General features: G+C 45.1%; 1 protein-coding gene across 3 annotated transcripts in view; it reads right to left on the reverse strand.

Annotated features, from left to right (window-relative positions):
* Positions 1-345: 345 nt before the first annotated feature.
* SPATA13 (spermatogenesis associated 13) overlaps positions 346-17,476 on the reverse strand; it is a 158,136-nt gene continuing 141,005 nt past the window's right edge. For 2 of the 3 annotated variants that reach the window (XM_059684000.1, XM_059684001.1), the window contains 5 exons: positions 16,597-16,829; positions 13,228-13,357; positions 10,628-11,000; positions 6,803-6,877; positions 346-4,920 (listed from right to left, as the gene is read on the reverse strand). In XM_059684000.1, the coding sequence (XP_059539983.1) occupies positions 4,910-4,920; positions 6,803-6,877; positions 10,628-11,000; positions 13,228-13,357; positions 16,597-16,829 (822 nt within the window). In that variant the 3' untranslated portion in view covers positions 346-4,909. The remainder of the gene's footprint in view (positions 4,921-6,802; positions 6,878-10,627; positions 11,001-13,227; positions 13,358-16,596; positions 16,830-17,476) is intronic. The other variant, XM_059684002.1, reaches the window with a different exon arrangement.

Genomic DNA, 17,476 nt, shown 5'->3' on the forward strand with positions numbered 1-17,476 from the left:
CAGCAGGGAAATGAAAGGCGAACACATTCTGTGCATCTACCTCCCACCATCTGTGCAAAAGCTGCCACTACAAATAGAACTTCTCATTTCAGGTGTTGGCTTTATCAGACCTGTTCCAGCATTTAGTGACTTTTTCCATTCAAGTGGCCCCTATTTGCTTCCCTCAGAGCTTCTTTCTCATAGTTGTCCATGGTCTGATCCAGCTCATTAGCGGACAAGTTATTACTGAAAAGAAGTCTATCGATACCCAGGCAGGAAATGAGCTTGAATCCCACAAACCCTACTGACATACTCTCTCCATAAAAAAAAAAATCCTATTCTAACATAGCAATGCATTGCTAGAACCAGTTTGGCAAATTAAGTTTAATATACAGGTACAAAACAACAAATATAGATTCACAGCATTTACAAGAAATCATTCAATAACATTGTAAATAAATTTTTCTTTTTTTACAAAAACTTCATTCAACAAAAATACATATCAAGTTACAGCAACCTGTAACATCTTTCAGCTGTCAACAGCAAAGTCATCAGTTTGGAAGCTGTCACAACTTATACAGATAATGTCATCTTGACATTGATGAGTTAACATGAAAAGGTTACCCAAAGCTTTGCAAAGTAGCTAAGTCAAACATGAATAATGCTAATACTTAAAAAATGACCAATTATGAAATCACAGAATCAATTCAAGTACTTTCTAAATACAACTGTTGATACCTATGGAATAACTAAAGACGATATTGCTACATGTGTTGTAGCTCAGTACGTCTGCATCAAATATTTAAGCTTTTTGGTTTTTCAAGATCAGATAGTTTTTACTTATTTTTTTTTTCCAAAATCTTTTGAATTCCACTTCCACCACATCCATACAGAGAGCGGAGTTAGCCAGGTGAAAGTCTAACCAGGAGAGCAATCTGTAGGTTACGCTACTACAGGGACAACTGTTTTTGTCGGTCAGACCTTGTTGATTTGTGTCCTGTAGCCTTGGAAGGACATTTATTCACGCTGCTGGTACTGGCCTGGGTGGGACACATCTGTTTCTCTCCTCAACAATTTCCCCCCCACCCCAACTCCAGGTAATCAAGCTGGTTTTAAGTAAGTTGATTTTTATTGAGGAATAACAGCAATTGGGGCACGTAAAGATTTCCAACTGGTAAAATATTGCGTCACATGGCTTTTACAAAAGATTTTACAAAAGAACACGCATGGAGTTAATCTTCATCTAGATTAGGTTTACAAAGACACAACAATATTCAGAACTAGCAGGGAGATGGACGCGAAATGTTTCCAACTACAAAGTCAGATCTACCAGGTGAAAAAGATCAGAGCTACCGAAAACAAACTGTGCAGATGGTCCCGTGTAAGCGCTGGCCAGCTGCTGCCACTCCTTTTCCAGTTTGCAGGCCAAAGAAGTAGCAAAGAATGCTACTTCTTCAGGGCTTTACAAAATTCTACTCTGTGAGTCCTTACAGCTAGCGCAAGGCTGTGCTAGTTTTAGGCATCATCAACATCGAGAAGGTTGCTCTTGACCCAACTATCTTTCAACAGAGTTAGCAAATTCTGATATATGAATAATAGTATAAGTAAAATTCATCAGAATTCTATATCATCGTTTTTTTTTGGGGGGGGGGTAGTTTCACCATATTATGCAATGTAGGGTTAAAAAGAGAGAAAGACAGAGAGAGTGAGATTCCCAATGAAATTCATACACACTCCGTATAGAAGCCTCTTTGCTTTTTCTCTACTTTCTGAGTAGAACAAGAAGGAAGTTTGTCAAACCAAAATTAGAATACTTGAGCCACCTATTCTTTATAGAATTCAGGCATTTGGTAAAACAACTGAAATTGGACATACAAACTTAAAGAAGTCAAGGGCGTTCTAACATTTAAAGTCTATTGTGGCAGTTTTCAAAATCACCAGGATCCACCAGAACAGGTATTGATTGATCAGGCGATTCTCACAGGTACAGAGCTGTGCCGCATGCCCTGGTGCCCTAGCTTCCTGCTCCTGTTAGGAGGCCCAGAGCAGGAGGTGGGACCAGAGCTAGGGCTCAGCTGGGAAACGAACCAGGACTCGTCACAGAATTTAAAGCATTTCTTCATTGCTCATTAATAAACATTAGTAAATGGAAGCCCTCTGAGTGGTTCTTTACTTGCTGAATCCTCACTGGAAATATAACCTAAGCAAGTAACTCTCTTTGCTTCTTTAACATAATTCTTTATTATCACACACACACACACACACACACACACACACACACACACACACACACACCACAGCCAGCTGTTTAAAATTGCTGTGTATATGAACAATTTTTTTAGCACAGAGACCCCTACAGTTATTCTGTAAGGGATCCAGGAAAAGCATATTTAGTATAGTTTATAAAATATATAATTTTGTTAATAAAAATGTCAGTTGTATAAACTCAACTAAAATTGAGACATGTATTCAAAACCGAAGCACACATGCACACACATGCTCATGCACGCAGTCACAGCCCCTCCTGAGACGCTGCCTCACAAACGCAGCCTCACAAATGCAGCTTCTATCCTGGGACACTCCCTATGAAGGTCCAAGGAAGTGGCCCAGGGATGTTGGCCACGGGGCAGCACCACCTACTGCCTTCTCCAGCAATACTGCCTGGAAGTGAGCACACGGAGATGCAGAGCAGGCTCAAGAACAGGCAAGATTTCGCTTAGCATACTAGTAATACTCTCTAGGCCCATCCATGCTGTTGCAAATAGTAAGAGTTCTTTCTTTTTTATAGCTTCATAGTATTCCATTGTGTAAATGTATACTAAGCAAAATAAGCCAGTCAGAGAAAGATAAGTATCACATGATCTCACTCATATGTGGAATCTAATGAATAAAATAAACTGATGAACAAAATAGATCCAGAGACATAGAAGCATAGAACCAACTGTCGAACCTCAGAACGAAGGTTGGGGAGGGTGCGTGGGTGGTAAGAGGTCAACGGAAGACCTTGTATGCATATATGCATAACCCATGGACACAGACAATAGGGTGGTGAAGGCCTGGGGTGGGGAGTGGGGGTCAATGGGGTAAAAAGGGGACATATGTAATACTTTCAACAATAAAGATTTTTTAAAAAATAAATAAAACATAGCTAATAAAAGATTTAAAAAAGAACCGGTAAGATTTCCTGACAAACTTTCACATAATGCTTCTCTAAGCCTCACCGAGAGGTCCAAGATTGCCTCTTCTTGTTGCAGGTCATCATCTCCTTCTGGAAGAGCTCTGGGGGTGTGTGTGTGGGAGTGGGGGGGGGGGGGGGTTGGCAGGGAGGAGGGTGTAGAGGAGCCACACACCCAGAGACTCAGACTACACCTCTGTGATTGACAGTACAGGTTTGTTTATTCTTAAGCATGGGCCTAGTAGAAAAAAGAACGTTCCAAGAGTAGCATACAAAAAGGAGATTTTCAAATAGAAAAACACAAACTGAGTCATACAATACCCTCCCCCCATCCAGTGCACTAAGTAAATTACAATGGCATCTCTCTTGCAGAGCCTGTCTTCTCCAGACACATTTTAAAGTTATTTTCATCAAAATTTACAATATAGACAAAGGCTAGGAGAAAACTGTTGACAGGTATCAACCCATGTGGCCCTCGTTAAAGGAAGGCTGCTATCTCTGCGTCTAGATATATTCTGTTAAGGCCTCTTGTATAAAGAGGGAATCTTCAGAACCCCGTCGACATGCTAATAATGGCAGGTCAGCACTACTGTTTGGGTTAATGCAACCAAGTGGGCTCCGCCTGGAGCTGATGGACTGCTTTGAAGCTCAAGCTTTTTCAGGGGATGTACATGTCATTATAACTTCATTGGTGAAGGTGCCAGGAACAACTGATTGAATGAGAAATCCTTTCAATCAGTGCATTTGCATATTCACTTTATCCTGAAACTAAAGTGAATGGGTTTTTATATTGCAAACAGATGTGTTTGAATAGTTTCTAGATTATGAACCAGCAGACAGGGTTCTGCTCATGGAGTTACATTATGAGCGTGGGCAGGACGGTACCTGACTAGAGAAGGATCTGTCTGGCGCCATCAGCCTGCCACAGGATTTCCCCGCCTCCCTCCCTCCCTGGAAAGCAGCCTCACCCTAGGAGGCTGAAGTTACTGCACTGCAGGCCTCCCTGCTTTTAGACAGGCTCCTCCTGCTCGCCCTCAGCCTGTGTGGGGAGGAGCCTGCAAGATGAAGCCTGCTAATTATCATGTGGCCACTGTGTGGGTTCAGATGACACCAGGGAACAGGTCTGCGCTAAGTCCCCTAACACCAAGGAAGAGAGGAACGGCTTACTCGTGGCAGTGACGTCCCAACCCCTGGACGACCATTCCCTTCAAACCGAATGCAAAAGCCGCGAGCCATCCTGTCCTTCCTCGCCGCACCTGGACCTGGGCTGCAGCACCGGCTCTCCTCACCAGCGAGGCTAGCAGGGTCACTGCTCAGCACTCACTTCAGAGCATGTCACCAGTTCCTCAGCGCCGGCCGCCTCGGCACAACCACAGAAGGCTCCTGTGTACCGGGGAGCATCATCACCTCCTCCCCCTTCCAAGCAGGCAGCTGCATCTGTGAGACTGAAGGCGGGTCCAGGTCCTTCTCTTCTTTATTCAGCCCCAAAGAAGAGCACTGGGTCCAATAGACTGTCCTTGGACTGAGCACAGAAGGAACAAAAAGGTCCTCTTCACGGCCACAGGCCGAGGTGCGCCCTCCCGCTTTCATTTCTTGAAAGGGGTGAGTTTGTTGAAGGTGTGCCAGAACAGCGAAGGCTTCCGCTTGGGTTCTGCCAGGGCGAACACCTGCTGCTGAGGGACGCTGGTGGGCACCGTGACGTGGCGCTGGTGCATGGGGTGCAAGCTCTGGTGTGGTGGGGCCACGGGGCATCCATTATAGCCTGACTCAAGAGAGAAGAAAGAAGACACATGGAACGAGAGTCACTTATTAACCAAAAAGGAAAAAAAAGTGTCAAGACTTAAAGTGCTTAGCTGATTCTCAATTCACATTCACCGAAAGTACATCTGACAGCTATTGTAACACATTTAGCTCATGCTGTGTGTGGAGATGGGACATAGTTTATCTCACTGAATCCTCACAAAAAATCCTCCCAAGAAGGTAGCATTAAAGGAATGTGGCTGAGAAGAACACGGAAACCAGAGAGGTTATGTGAATCTATAGTCACATGGCAGGAAGTGGCAAGATTAGAACCAGACTGCTATATGGGATGAGAAACAATACCATGCTGCTCGGCCCAGAGCCTCCTCCATCACTTATGAGCTGTAAGTATTTGGGGAATCAGTTGACTTTCCTGTACTTCAGTTCCCTAAATCTAAAGCAGAGATACCAGTGCCTACTGGGGAATGAGAATTAAACGAGTTAATAGAAGTAATGTGCCTAGAACAGTGACCCAGATACCTCATCAGTTTAATCAAAACTGCTTTATTAAAGTTGATATTTTAAATTTGTGCAGAGGTCATTAAAAAGGCGTATTAAAATTAGCTACAAGGCCACACAGTACCTGTGAAAGTCAGCATGACAAGAGGAAAGAGTGTAGGTTTTGGAAGGAGCCAGGACCTCAGTTCAGAATCCATCCCTGCCTCTGACTTGCCACAGGCTTTCCCTATCTCCCAGGATGACAGGGAGGATGAAGTGAGGTAACTCATGAAAAGTGCCTGGCAGGTGACCTTCAGTTGCATTTTCGGGGGCCTCACTGCTAAGCTAGTGACTCTTGGAAGATACAGAAATGAATAAGTTCTAATAAACTGATATTTATTGGTCACCTTACATTAAAGTGAAGATGTAAAAAAGAATACGGTGCGTTTTTCTGCCTTGAACATGTTTATAACGTAGGGGGGAAATTCTGCATTTGAGTGGTGGGAGCAGGAAAATGTTGAGTGTTATTTTGGCAATGAATTCGTCTTGGTGCAGCAGTTGATGGCTTATCACAGTCCTAGGCTAAAGTGATCCTTCTTTCTGCATTTTCAGTTAGGAAAATACTGAGTAGGATAAATGTCATAGGGTAATCCCTCTTGGAGTCAATCTGAATTAAGTTTATAAAATATAACATTTTTGGAATAAAGATCTTCAGTGTTTCTGTTGGGCTATTAGTATTACCTACTCGAAGAATATTAGTATTACCTACTCGAAGAAACTCTGCCTGCACATCGGAACCCGGGTGTGTGTGTGTGTGTGTGTGTGTGTGTGTGTGTGTGTGACCAGGGTGTTGGTATTTTTAAACAGCTGCCCGGTCATTCTGAGGTGCTTGCAGGGTAGAGAATATGCTCTAAATAAGCGAGTCTGTCTTGTTTTTCCTTAGCTCATTGCGTGATGTACTGAACTTTCAGATCTTCTTACTTGAACTAAAATGTAGCCGGCAGGGACACGCGGCAGGGGTTGGAGATTCCTCCTCACATGTCCCAAAGATACAAGAGTGGCTGACCGGCCTCAGACTAAGGAATGCTGACCTGGCCATACCATCACCCCTCAGCGGGGGGCCCAGAGGGGTTGTGGGCAGCAGAGGGAGGTCTGAGAGCTCTTGGCTACCAATTCAATATACCTTTATAGACTCATATGCAAATGTAAGCAAAAAAAAAATGGAAGTACATTCAAAATCAAATGCTCATTATGGTAAAACTGCCCGTTATTTTGGATCTATCATTTTGAGTTTCATCCGCACTCCTCTCCTTCATTCAGAGTTGGTCATGTGCTAACTTTGAGCCTTTCCCCAATTTTAATTCCAATGCTGAAACACATTACAGAGAGGGAGGCTTCTGTAAAACTTACCTTTTGACTTTCCATGTCCTGCCTTTTGAGCATTTAACATGGCAAGTTTCTTTTGATTTTCGGAAATTTCCATTCCTGTATTTAGAAACAAAGGTAATACGTATTCAAAACAAGTGAAAACATTTTAGATTAAAACTTGTGCCGTAACCCATGTTACCCTGAGATATTTTCATCATAACCTGAAGCAAAGAACCTTGATCCTTGAGGAACTAGAAGAAGTTGAAAGACTGGATAAGAGAAGAAAGGAGCCAGGACTGTCACTAGGACACCGGAAAGACTGAAATGGGGTGCTGCGGGAGGGATGCACAGACCACCTGTGCAAACCCAGATGTGTCACAGTCACCCTATTATCCCCCTAAAGGATAAGGCTCTGGGAGGAAAGGATGAATCAAAGGCTGCGGGTCTGCTCACTCACTGTGAAAGCTGAGTGAGTTCTGATTGTCCCCTAAACAAAGGTATCATTTGAGTAATGGGAACTAAATTTTGTACCCCAACTGTAGAGAGCATGAGGAGAGAGGCAAGGACAGAGGCAGAGGCGGCCACAGCTGCCGGACTGGCCCTGCCCTGGGGGAGGCCTCCGCCTGGTGGAAGGGGACCTGGGCTCTGCACTCTGCTGCCTGGGGTCACTCGCCAGGGCTCGCCCTCCACCTTCGAACACGCTGCTCCCTATGCCCTGACTCCTCGACATTCTCAACATCTGTCCCTAATGAGTCACGAGTCTCCTTCAGGCTCCACACACTGGCCCCCTGGCTTCTACAGCTCTGAGGCCTACTCTGGCCTTGCCTTATTCCCACCCTCCATGCCCCGCCTGCTCAATGGCACAATCTCTAGGATCGACCTACACCAGTGATGGCGAACCTTTTGAGCTCAGCGTGTCAGCATTTTGAAAACCCTAACTTAACTCTGGTGCCGTGTCACATATAGAAATTTTTTGATATTTGCAACCATAGTAAAACAAAGATTTATATTTTTGATATTTATTTTATATTTAAATGCCATTTAACAAAGAAAAATCAACCAAAAAAATGAGTTCGCATGTCACCTCTGACACGCGTGTCATAGGTTCGCCATCACTGACCTACACGCACCTAGGGCACCTAGGGCACCTAGGCTGACAGAATATACCAGGCAAGGGCCTGGGTCAGTCCCATTTTTGTCCACTCTCACCCAGATCACAGATTTAATGGCTCCAGGAGTGCCGCATCCACGCATCCCTTCATCCCTGTATTCATTCATTCATTCATTCATTCATTCATTCCTGTCTCTCTTTTGAGCACCAGCAATAGGGAAGTGCTGAACTGCAAAGGTACAACATCAGGTCCCTCCTTGTTTCTCCTGCCAAAATGCAGAATTGAGACGTATTTAGAATGCCCTTGTGCTTAACTACAACAAGATTGCGCACAAAGACCACTAGGGGGTGCACCAAGAAAGCATAAAAAAATGCGGAGACAAAGAAACAGGACAAAACTGTCAATGGAGGATATTGAGTTCAGAACCACACTTTTAAGGTCTCTTAAGAACTGTCTAGAAGCCGCCGATAAATGTAGTGAGATCCTCAAGAAATCTAATGAGAACCTCGATGTTATGATAAAGAACCAACTAGAAATTAAGCATACACAGACTGAAATAACGAATACTATACAGACTCCCAACAGCAGACCAGAGGAGCGCAAGAATCAAGGCAAAGATTTGAAATGTGAAGAAGCAAAAAACACCCAACCAGAAAAGCAAAATGAAAAAAGAATCCGAAAATACGAAGATAATGTAAGGAGCCTCTGGGACAGCTTCAAGCATACCAACATCAGAATTATAGGGGTGCCAGAAGATGAGAGAGAGCAAGCTATTGAAAACCTATTTGAAGAAATAATGACAGAAAACTTCCCCCACCTGGTGAAAGAAATAGACTTACAGGTCCAGGAAGCGCAGAGAACCCCAAACAAAAGGAATCCAAAGAGGACCACACCAAGACACATCATAATTAAAATGCCAAGAGCAAAAGACAAAGAGAGAATCTTAAAAGCAGCAAGAGAAAGAAACTCAGTTACCTACAAGGGAATACCCATACGACTGTCAGCTGATTTCTCAACAGAAACTTTGCAGGCCAGAAGGGAATGGCAAGAAATATTCAAAGTGGCGAATACCAAGAACCTACAACCAAGATTACTTTATCCAACAAAGCTATCATTCAGAACTAAAGGTCAGATAAAGAGCTTCACAGATAAGGAAAAGCTAAAGGAGTTCATCACCACCAAACCAGTATTATATGAAATGCTGAAAGGTATCCTTTAAGGAGAGGAAGAAGAAGAAAAAGGTAAAGATACAAATTATGAACAACAAACATGCATCTATCAACAAGTGAATCTAAGAATCAAGTGAATAAATAATCTGGTGATCATAATAGAATCAGGGACATAGAAAGGGAATGGACTGACTATTCTTGGGGGGGAAAGGGGTGTGGGAGATGCGGGAAGAGACTGGACAAAAATGGTGCACCTATGGATGAGGATAGTTGGTGGGGAGTGAGGGCGGAGGGTGGGGTGGGAACTGGGAGGAGGGGAGTTATGGGGGGAAAAAAGAGGAACAAATGTAATAATCTGAACAATAAAGATTTAATTAAAAAAAAAATAGAATGCCCTTGTAACATTTGGGTCAATCTGAGGAAAAACCAAAACACTCCAACTTACAAATGATTTCAGGGTCTGCACTAGACAACAGTACATGGCAGGTAAGATTAGCATTTTGTGGCTCTCTCAGTTTGCATTTGAATATATGTGACCTTCAACTATCTGAAGAATTCTCGGCATGATGGAGTGATGAGCCTTATTCCAATCAGGCCTGAAAGTCAAAAGCTGCACCAATATATGGAAGTGGCTGGGGATCAGCTTTCCTGTGGGAATAAATACAGGACACTTCCACTTAGCGGAAGGGGCCACCTACAGCAGTGAGCTCTGTGTCACCAGAGGTTGAGGAAGAGGCCAGTGCTCAGCTATTAGAGTGTTTCAGGGGAGATTCCTGCTTCTGATGGTGGCAGCCTGGCTGAGTGGTAAAGCCCTTTCTACTCTAATACCAGCATATGATCCCACGAAATCGATGGTGAGAGCAACATTTGTGGCCAGCCTGAGCCAGTGCTGGTGACACACACTGTGGGGAGGGCCAACGGAGCACCGGCTGGTTTTGTTCTGGCTTTCCTCATGGCAGTGGGCGGGGAAGAAAGAGGGGGAGGGAGGGCCTTCTCCATCCTGCACCACAGCCTTGGGGGTCTGGGCCCAGGAAGGCTGCAGAGAGGGGGATCCTTCATCCCACCCCATCTCTAGGGCCCATGGTCCCTGTGGCATCCTGACTTACCTTCAACAGTTTGTGCTCAAAACCCTACTGTGCCAGGGAGGCACTGGAGCCCGGCTGAGACGGTGCCCCACCGTAAACACCGGGCTGGAGGGTTTGCCCCACAGGCCAGTGAATACCTGGAGGGGAGCAGCAGCGTGAAGAAGACAGTGGCCCTGCATATGGAGAGGCATGGCCTTGACTGCAGTACAGGGCCGTAAGCCTCGATTTTTTCATCTGTAAAATGTGTACAGCAATAGTATCCATGTTTTGAAACGAAATGAGACGCTCTCTGTAAATGTGTAGGAGAGCATCTGGCATGTAAATGTTGCCTGTGGTAATTACATCTGCCACAGCCTGTCTTGTAAGCAAATTTAGAAATGTTTAGAATTTGCAAATCCTTTTCTTTTCCCATGGGTGGGAGTTAACTCTGTGGGAGAGGGCTGGGGAATGAGGTTAGAAAGCAGAGGCCAATGAAACCCCGTGGCGCTGAGCACTGCTTACCCATTTCTCGGTCCTCCTGCACCCGTCTCCTCTCATCCGCACAAGCCTGCAGCCACCTCGCCTTGTCTTCCTGTTTCTTGGCACAAAACAGATGAGCCTCGTCAGTGGTTTTGCTGACGAGCTTGAAGGCGTTTTTCACGCTGAGGTTCCAGTCCTTGTCCCGCCCGTCCTCTAGGTCCACGAGCTCCATCTCATCCATGTCCATGCGGCCCCTGTAATAGAGCATGTCCCTGCGCAGCAGGTCCTTCTTGCAGGACACGAGCTGGTGGTCAAACAGAAAGAATGTCCGCTGCTGGCTCTTGCCTTGCTTAGTGATTCTGGTCAGCTCCCCAGAATGGATCAGTTCTGAACTTCGGTCCAAAATGTCCCGTCCCTGGAGGATGAAAACACACTGTGAGACCTTCCAATTCTTACCTCCAGGTGCCGGGCGCCCTGACCCAGAAGCCTCCCCAGATTTGCCAGGTACCCGAGGCCCACTCACAGGTAGCCAAGCCTCAGAGGCCATTTGAAACCTCAGTTTGTTAGTCTTGCGTGTGAAGGTTCTTTTATTTCCTACTAAATGGGAAAATGTTACAGGGCCTCTGTTATCTGAGGTGACTTCCTTATCAGAAAGAGCAGTGAAGAGCCTGCTGGGCTAACGAGTCCGATCAAGGTCTGATATGGCAGCTGACCAAGGCCGATCCTTGGAGAACGAGGACCACAGGTAGGTTTGGGCAGGTGGGACAAACTACAGATGCTCTGGCTTTAGTCAGGCCTATGGCAGCTGCCTGGACTAACGCGTTTAGGATCTTTGGAAACCAAAGGCCAGGTGGCAAGTTACCAGCAAGATAATTGGAAAACTTCTGACCATAAATTATCTCCTCAGTGTCTGAGTCCAAGAACGGAAGGAAAGCCACACTTTTATCATATTTAGGTTTGGGTCTAATTCAATGGAACTTTATGGTATTTAGCACGACACTGGCTTTCAATTTTACAAACTGAAGATTTTATTCTCCTTTAATCTCAGTCATACACAACATTTTTTTTGTAGGCAAAAGCTCCTGACTCCAAAATACCTCTTCTATTTACCTGCCTCAAGCAATTCTGTGCCCTAGATTCTTCACTTACAAAATAAGAGAGTTAGACTCGGAGATCTCTGAGGGCCTGTCCAGGTTCCAGAAGTCTATAAGGCCTTGAAATACAAGTATTTCTTTCCACCTTTCATCACTATTATCTACTTTAGTTAAAAACCTAACTTCTCAGCCCAGACTTTCACAAGCCTTTGGGAAAGTGAGTTTTGACCAACTAGTTTGATGTAGGATGAATCTAGCTTGTTCTAAAAACAATATGAACAGCACCAATTTATCAATCTTAAGAATGGCCAGAGAGACTAGTGGTTAGCAGCATGGACTCTGACGCCAGGCTGCCTGCCTGGGTTTGAATCCAGTTTGGCCACTTCCTAGGTCTGTGGCCATGACAGGCCACCTAACTGTATGTGCTTTAGCTTCCCCATGTTAAATGGGTGCGATATTTCCTACTTCATTGGACTGCTGAGAGGATTAAAATGAGTTCATACATATAAATGGCTTAAACCAGTGCCAGGCATGTGGTAAACACAATACAGGTACTATTATTGTCATCATTCCTGTTTTTAGAAATGAGTGTGTGTGTGTGCACATTCATGCTGGACCATTACTAGAGGCTGTATTAGGCATTGCATTTGCGCTGTCTTATATAATCCTCACAATAGCCCTACGAGGTAGGAAATAGTTTCCTCTCCATCTCTTAGATGAAAACAGTGATCATGCCCAGGTGATAGGGGATTCACACACAGGCAGGGTGGCCGAACAGTCCATACTCTCACCAACTGCAATTTATTTAAATCTTCTCCAGCTGCTTCATGAAGCTCATGCTCTAGCAGGAGAGAAGGCAATACATTTTAATTACAGACACTCCTAAGAGTGTTTCTTGGTGGAGGTAAAAGGTAAAGTAGTTGACTTCAATTCAATTATATGCCTCAAAATATATACAGGTATCCCCTGCTTCTTGAAAGTTCTCTTTATACTACTTTACTTTTACTAAAGACCTACATTAGTGCCTGTTTTTGCTAATGGAAAGAAATCCAAAGACAATTTTCATTTTTTCCAAAAAAGGGGAGAAGCAGTAATAGCGTTCAGTGTTGGTTTTGCAGGGAGCCATTACAGAGGCAGCGGCACTGGAGTGTCGCGTGTCAGGCTGGCCCCAGGAGGCTCCTTCCCTGGAACCACACCCTGCATCGCAGGTCCAGTGTGAGAGCCCAGCTGCGTCTGTGAGCATCTGTGCAGTGAAAGCTGTGAGCCGGGACCCAGATGTCATGGACAGGCCTTTTCTCGGTTTATTCTGTGAATCTGCTAGCAAGATGTGTCCTGAGGTGTTGGTCTTTGGCTTTGCACCATTTCAGCGTATGAACATTTCATAGGAACGTGCTAATTCCAGACAGCAAGGGAATCCTGTGTACCATTAAGCCATGAGTATAAAGTATCAATCATAGGACATCAAAGTCTGTCATTAAACTAGACCAAAGGTAGGGGAGGGTGTGAGTGGTGATGCATGATGTGGGGTGGGGGGTGGTATCCACTCACCTCCCAGCCTACGATGGATACTTGCCAACGCGCTATCTTGTCTATACTCTCCAGCTTGCGTTTGCGCTCATTGATCAAACAGGCTACGTTTTTCATGGCCTCGTAGGCTGCCTTTATATTGTTGTAATCACTGAAAAGTGAGAGGTGAATTTTAACCATATGACAGGCTACTCAACAAAATCATACACTCCTTCCCCGATCTGTATACTAACAGTCTAGACAACATGGCATTTAAACAGTAGCCACTGTTCCCTTTTTCTTGTTCCTCCATGAATAGGCTGTAGTCTGCATAGGTTAAGGGAGCTGACCAACGCAATCCAGAATTCTTTGGAATAAGAATGTTGTCCTCATTTCCCAGAAATTACCATGAATGAAAGTAAATGCCACAAGAAATGTCTTAATCACTGTGACAATGAATGATTTTCATTAATAAAGAAAGGGCGGTCTGTGATTGCTTTGGTTCTGATATAGCAAGTTGGCTATAGAAAGTACTTTAACATAATCACTAACCATTTTCAAGAGTAATTTGCTCTGAGTTCCATCTTTCAAGGTGTTCAGGAAAGGACACCAGAGAACACAGCCACAGAAGGTTGACCTAATGAGTCATGTAAACGCCAATGTGGCATTTACTTCATCAACAGATCTTCATTTCTGGTGCTTTTCATAGGCTACAGTCAAATCAAACTAACTGCTGCCCCACCAGGCTCCTGCTCCCAGGGCCTCTAAACTATAGGTAATAAAAGAACTAAAACTGGAGTTCTAATCTGCACACAGGCTAAGAGATGTCCGCTATTGGAAACTTTCACATCCAAGTTTTGCTCAGTTAGTAACGGGAATATGTAAGTCAATCGTCCAGTGAATGAACTGGATTTTTTACTTTCTAGCACTTCCTTGTCTTACAGGGCAGACAGAGCCTATGGACTCAGTGGGACTGAAGTAGAGTCCTCCTGCAAAGCCCAGAGAAAAGCCTTGGAAGCAGGTTCTATTGTTTATTTACCAAACACAGGGAAATGCAGCTCCCAGGAAGTCTCTGGCCATCTGCCCAGAGGCAGACCTGCTGTCTCAGACAGGCGATTCACATGGCAGCAGAGGAAGAAGAGAAATATTCAAGGGGCTGCCAAAATCCTGGAGCACAGTGCCCAGGGAGCTCTCCAGCAAGGAAGAAAGTGGGCAAGATAATTGTTTTCTTCTGCAAGTTTTTATTTTATATATATAATTCCAGAAAAAAAAAACACCAAAAAAGTATAATTTAAAAAAAAAAGGGCTTTATGTCATTTTCTTTAAAATGATTTTTTTTAAAAAACAGATGAAATCTGCAATTTCCTTATATTGAAAATTAACTGCTGAAAGGTGATGTGTGAACTTCTGGCCACAGCTTTCCCGTCTTGGGATCTAATCTGCTTGCCTGGGTCTTTCAAGATGTCTTTGCTTCTCATTTATTATTTTCTTCAGTTTCTCATCATGATGCATTTTTATTCTTTAAAATTTTCTTCAAATTTGTGATTCTGTTGACTTTATTTTCTTTCCAAACTTTTCTGATTTTTCCATCAAAAAGAGAAAATACACAGCTCTTTCATCTGTTTCAATAAGCTCCCTTCTCTTAGCTTGGTAGTCCTAACTCTTTAAGTACTCACATCTAGGATTAATTGTCCAGTGACCAGTGGCCGGGCACAGAATGATCTATTCTGGGCACCCTGCAGGGCCAGGCACTGCCCTGGAGAATGTGACGCTTTCCGAACAAAGGTTAGAACCCCAAACAGTTGTGGTTTGCTCCAGCAGATTTCCTCACCGTCCTTCCCCCTGCCCCTTCCCACCAGAACCCTCCCAGGCTGTCCCCTCCAGGGCTGCGGGTGCAGTGAAAGCTGTGTGCCGGTGACACAGGTGTCACGGACAGGTGTGACTCTGGTCTGGAACAGTAAGCTGTATCCTAAAACCTTGCCTGCAATGGTTGTGTCCTCACTGGCATTTCAGCTCTGCCCTGGTGAGAACATAGGCAATGATCCAACTGCTGCCACCTAAAGGCACCAAATAGGCGGGTGGTGCTGTGGTGACATGGTCATGGAAAATGGATGTGCCCATTCCACTACCGAATGGGCGACAGCGTACACATAAGCACAGCAAGATTACACCTTATTCTGTGCATGCAGGAAAATGTTGAGTTGCTATTACGTAAGCAATAGAGAACTTTTGGCTCCCCCAGAACTTAGGCACAAAGTAAGTCCTAAGGGAAGATGGAGCAGGCAGCCAGTCACGTGAAACCCTGTGCTGAAAGGACAGGAAATGGGGTGGAAGGAATCTGGAGACAGAGCAGGCACCCGGGCTGGGCCAGAAAGGACTGAGAGCCAACCAGGACCTCGGTGAAATGTGCCTCCCAAGTGGACCCCACATGCTACTCTAAGCCTTGAGATTTCCTACTTTTTTACAGCTCAAATTTCCCTATGTCCTCACCCCTTCTACAGAGTGACATTTCGTTGGCAGTAAACAGCGCTGCTCTGAGGGTGAGTTAGTGGGAAGCAACTAGAGGAGTAAGGAGAGAAAAGGAATGTTTCTTACACTGTATTCAATTGGTCTATTTCTCTTTAAAAATTGTTTTTATTAATGACTGAGTAGCTATAAAAGAGTATTTATAAAATATATGCCAATGATAGGACCAACAACACAATAAAAATCCCTATGTGCACAGAATACAGTGTAAGAAATATTATTTTTAAAAAAATTGATTTAGAGAAAGAGCGGAAGTGGGTGGGGAGGGGGAGGGGAAAAAGAGGGAGAGAGAGAAGAGAGAGAAAGAAACATCGATCTGTTATTCTACTTATTTATACATTCATTGGTTGATTCTTGTATGTGTCCTGACTGGGGATTGAACCTGCAACCCTGGCATATCCGGACGATGTTCTAACCAACTGAACTACCCAGCCAGGGCCCAAATAATTTATTATTATTTTTTTGGCAGACTGTTAAAACCATAAACCATATATATCTTTTTTTTTTTTTAATGATTTTACTGATTTCAGAGAGAGAGATGAAGGGAGAGGGAGAGACAGAGAGAGAAACATCGATTGGCTACCTCCTGCACACACCCTACTGGAGACTTAGCCCGCAACCTGGGCATGTACCCTGACTGGGAATTGAACTGGTGACCTTTTGGTGTAAGGGACAGTGCTCGACTAACTAAGCCACACCAGACAGGGCTATTTTTTAATATCTCTAGGAATGGATATTCTGGAGCCTCAATAACCCTATTTTAGAAGTAATGAAAGTGACAAGCCTGACATCTGAGCCCTCTGTCCCTGCCATCCTGGGAAGCTCAGGAGAGCTGAAGGCCTCAGCACATGGTGGAGAGACGGGCGTTGCCCGGTGGCCTCTCACCTGTGCTCCTGCGTGGTGTACTTGAGCAGCTCGGCCAGCTGCAGGGGGTACTTGCAGATCTTCTGCACGGGTGTGAGCAGGAAGCCGTCGATGGCGATGTCGATCATCTGCTGCAGCAGGCGGCAGGCCTCAAAGAAGTGCCGGTACCTGCTCTGCTTCATCAGGCCGGACAGCTCCGTGCAGGCCCCCGGGTGGTTGTTACAGTACTCGGAATAGATAGCGAAGCCCTCTTGCTGGGAAGGGGAGAGCACAGCGTCATCAGGCTATGGGGGCTGTGGGCTGAGACAAGGACAATCCTGTGGGAGGGGGCATCCCTGGGAGGAGGGAGAGGTGCCCCAAGTCCTTCGGCAGCGTTTTTCCCACCTGGGCAAGAAGCCAAAATCTTCTTTCTCTGTGGTAAGGGGCCATTTGCAGACTCTCCAGAGGGTTCTTATCTCTTGGGGGTGCAGGGAGAGGCTGTTCTAGGACTCAGAGCCCTGGTCCCCTTCCAGGAAGCCTCCCACAGACCCTGAAAGGGTGAGTCATAGGTGCACTGGGCTTCCCCCGAGCACAGCGCCCTCCTCATCCCAGCTCTGATCTAAGAGAAGAAGGTGCTGTTCTTACACCCAACTCGCTCCCTCCTCGTCCTCTTTACTTTCCCTTTAAACTCCTTGACCAAGAGGTGAGGATTCAAAGCTACCGCCTTCTCATTGTGATATTCCCCCACTTGGCTCCCACACACGTTGCCCACCCACCTCTAAGGCAAACCCTTTGCTCACTTCCTTTCTCCCTGGGTCACTTCCAGGCTGCAGCCATCCTGCCGGCTTCTCCATGATGCCTGCCCTTCCCCTGGACTCTGCAGAGCCCCTTGGTGACCTCCACCCTCCCTCCATGCACACTC

Source organism: Myotis daubentonii, chromosome 2 (genome assembly GCF_963259705.1).
Source record: "Myotis daubentonii chromosome 2, mMyoDau2.1, whole genome shotgun sequence".
Lineage (NCBI taxonomy): Eukaryota > Metazoa > Chordata > Mammalia > Chiroptera > Vespertilionidae > Myotis > Myotis daubentonii.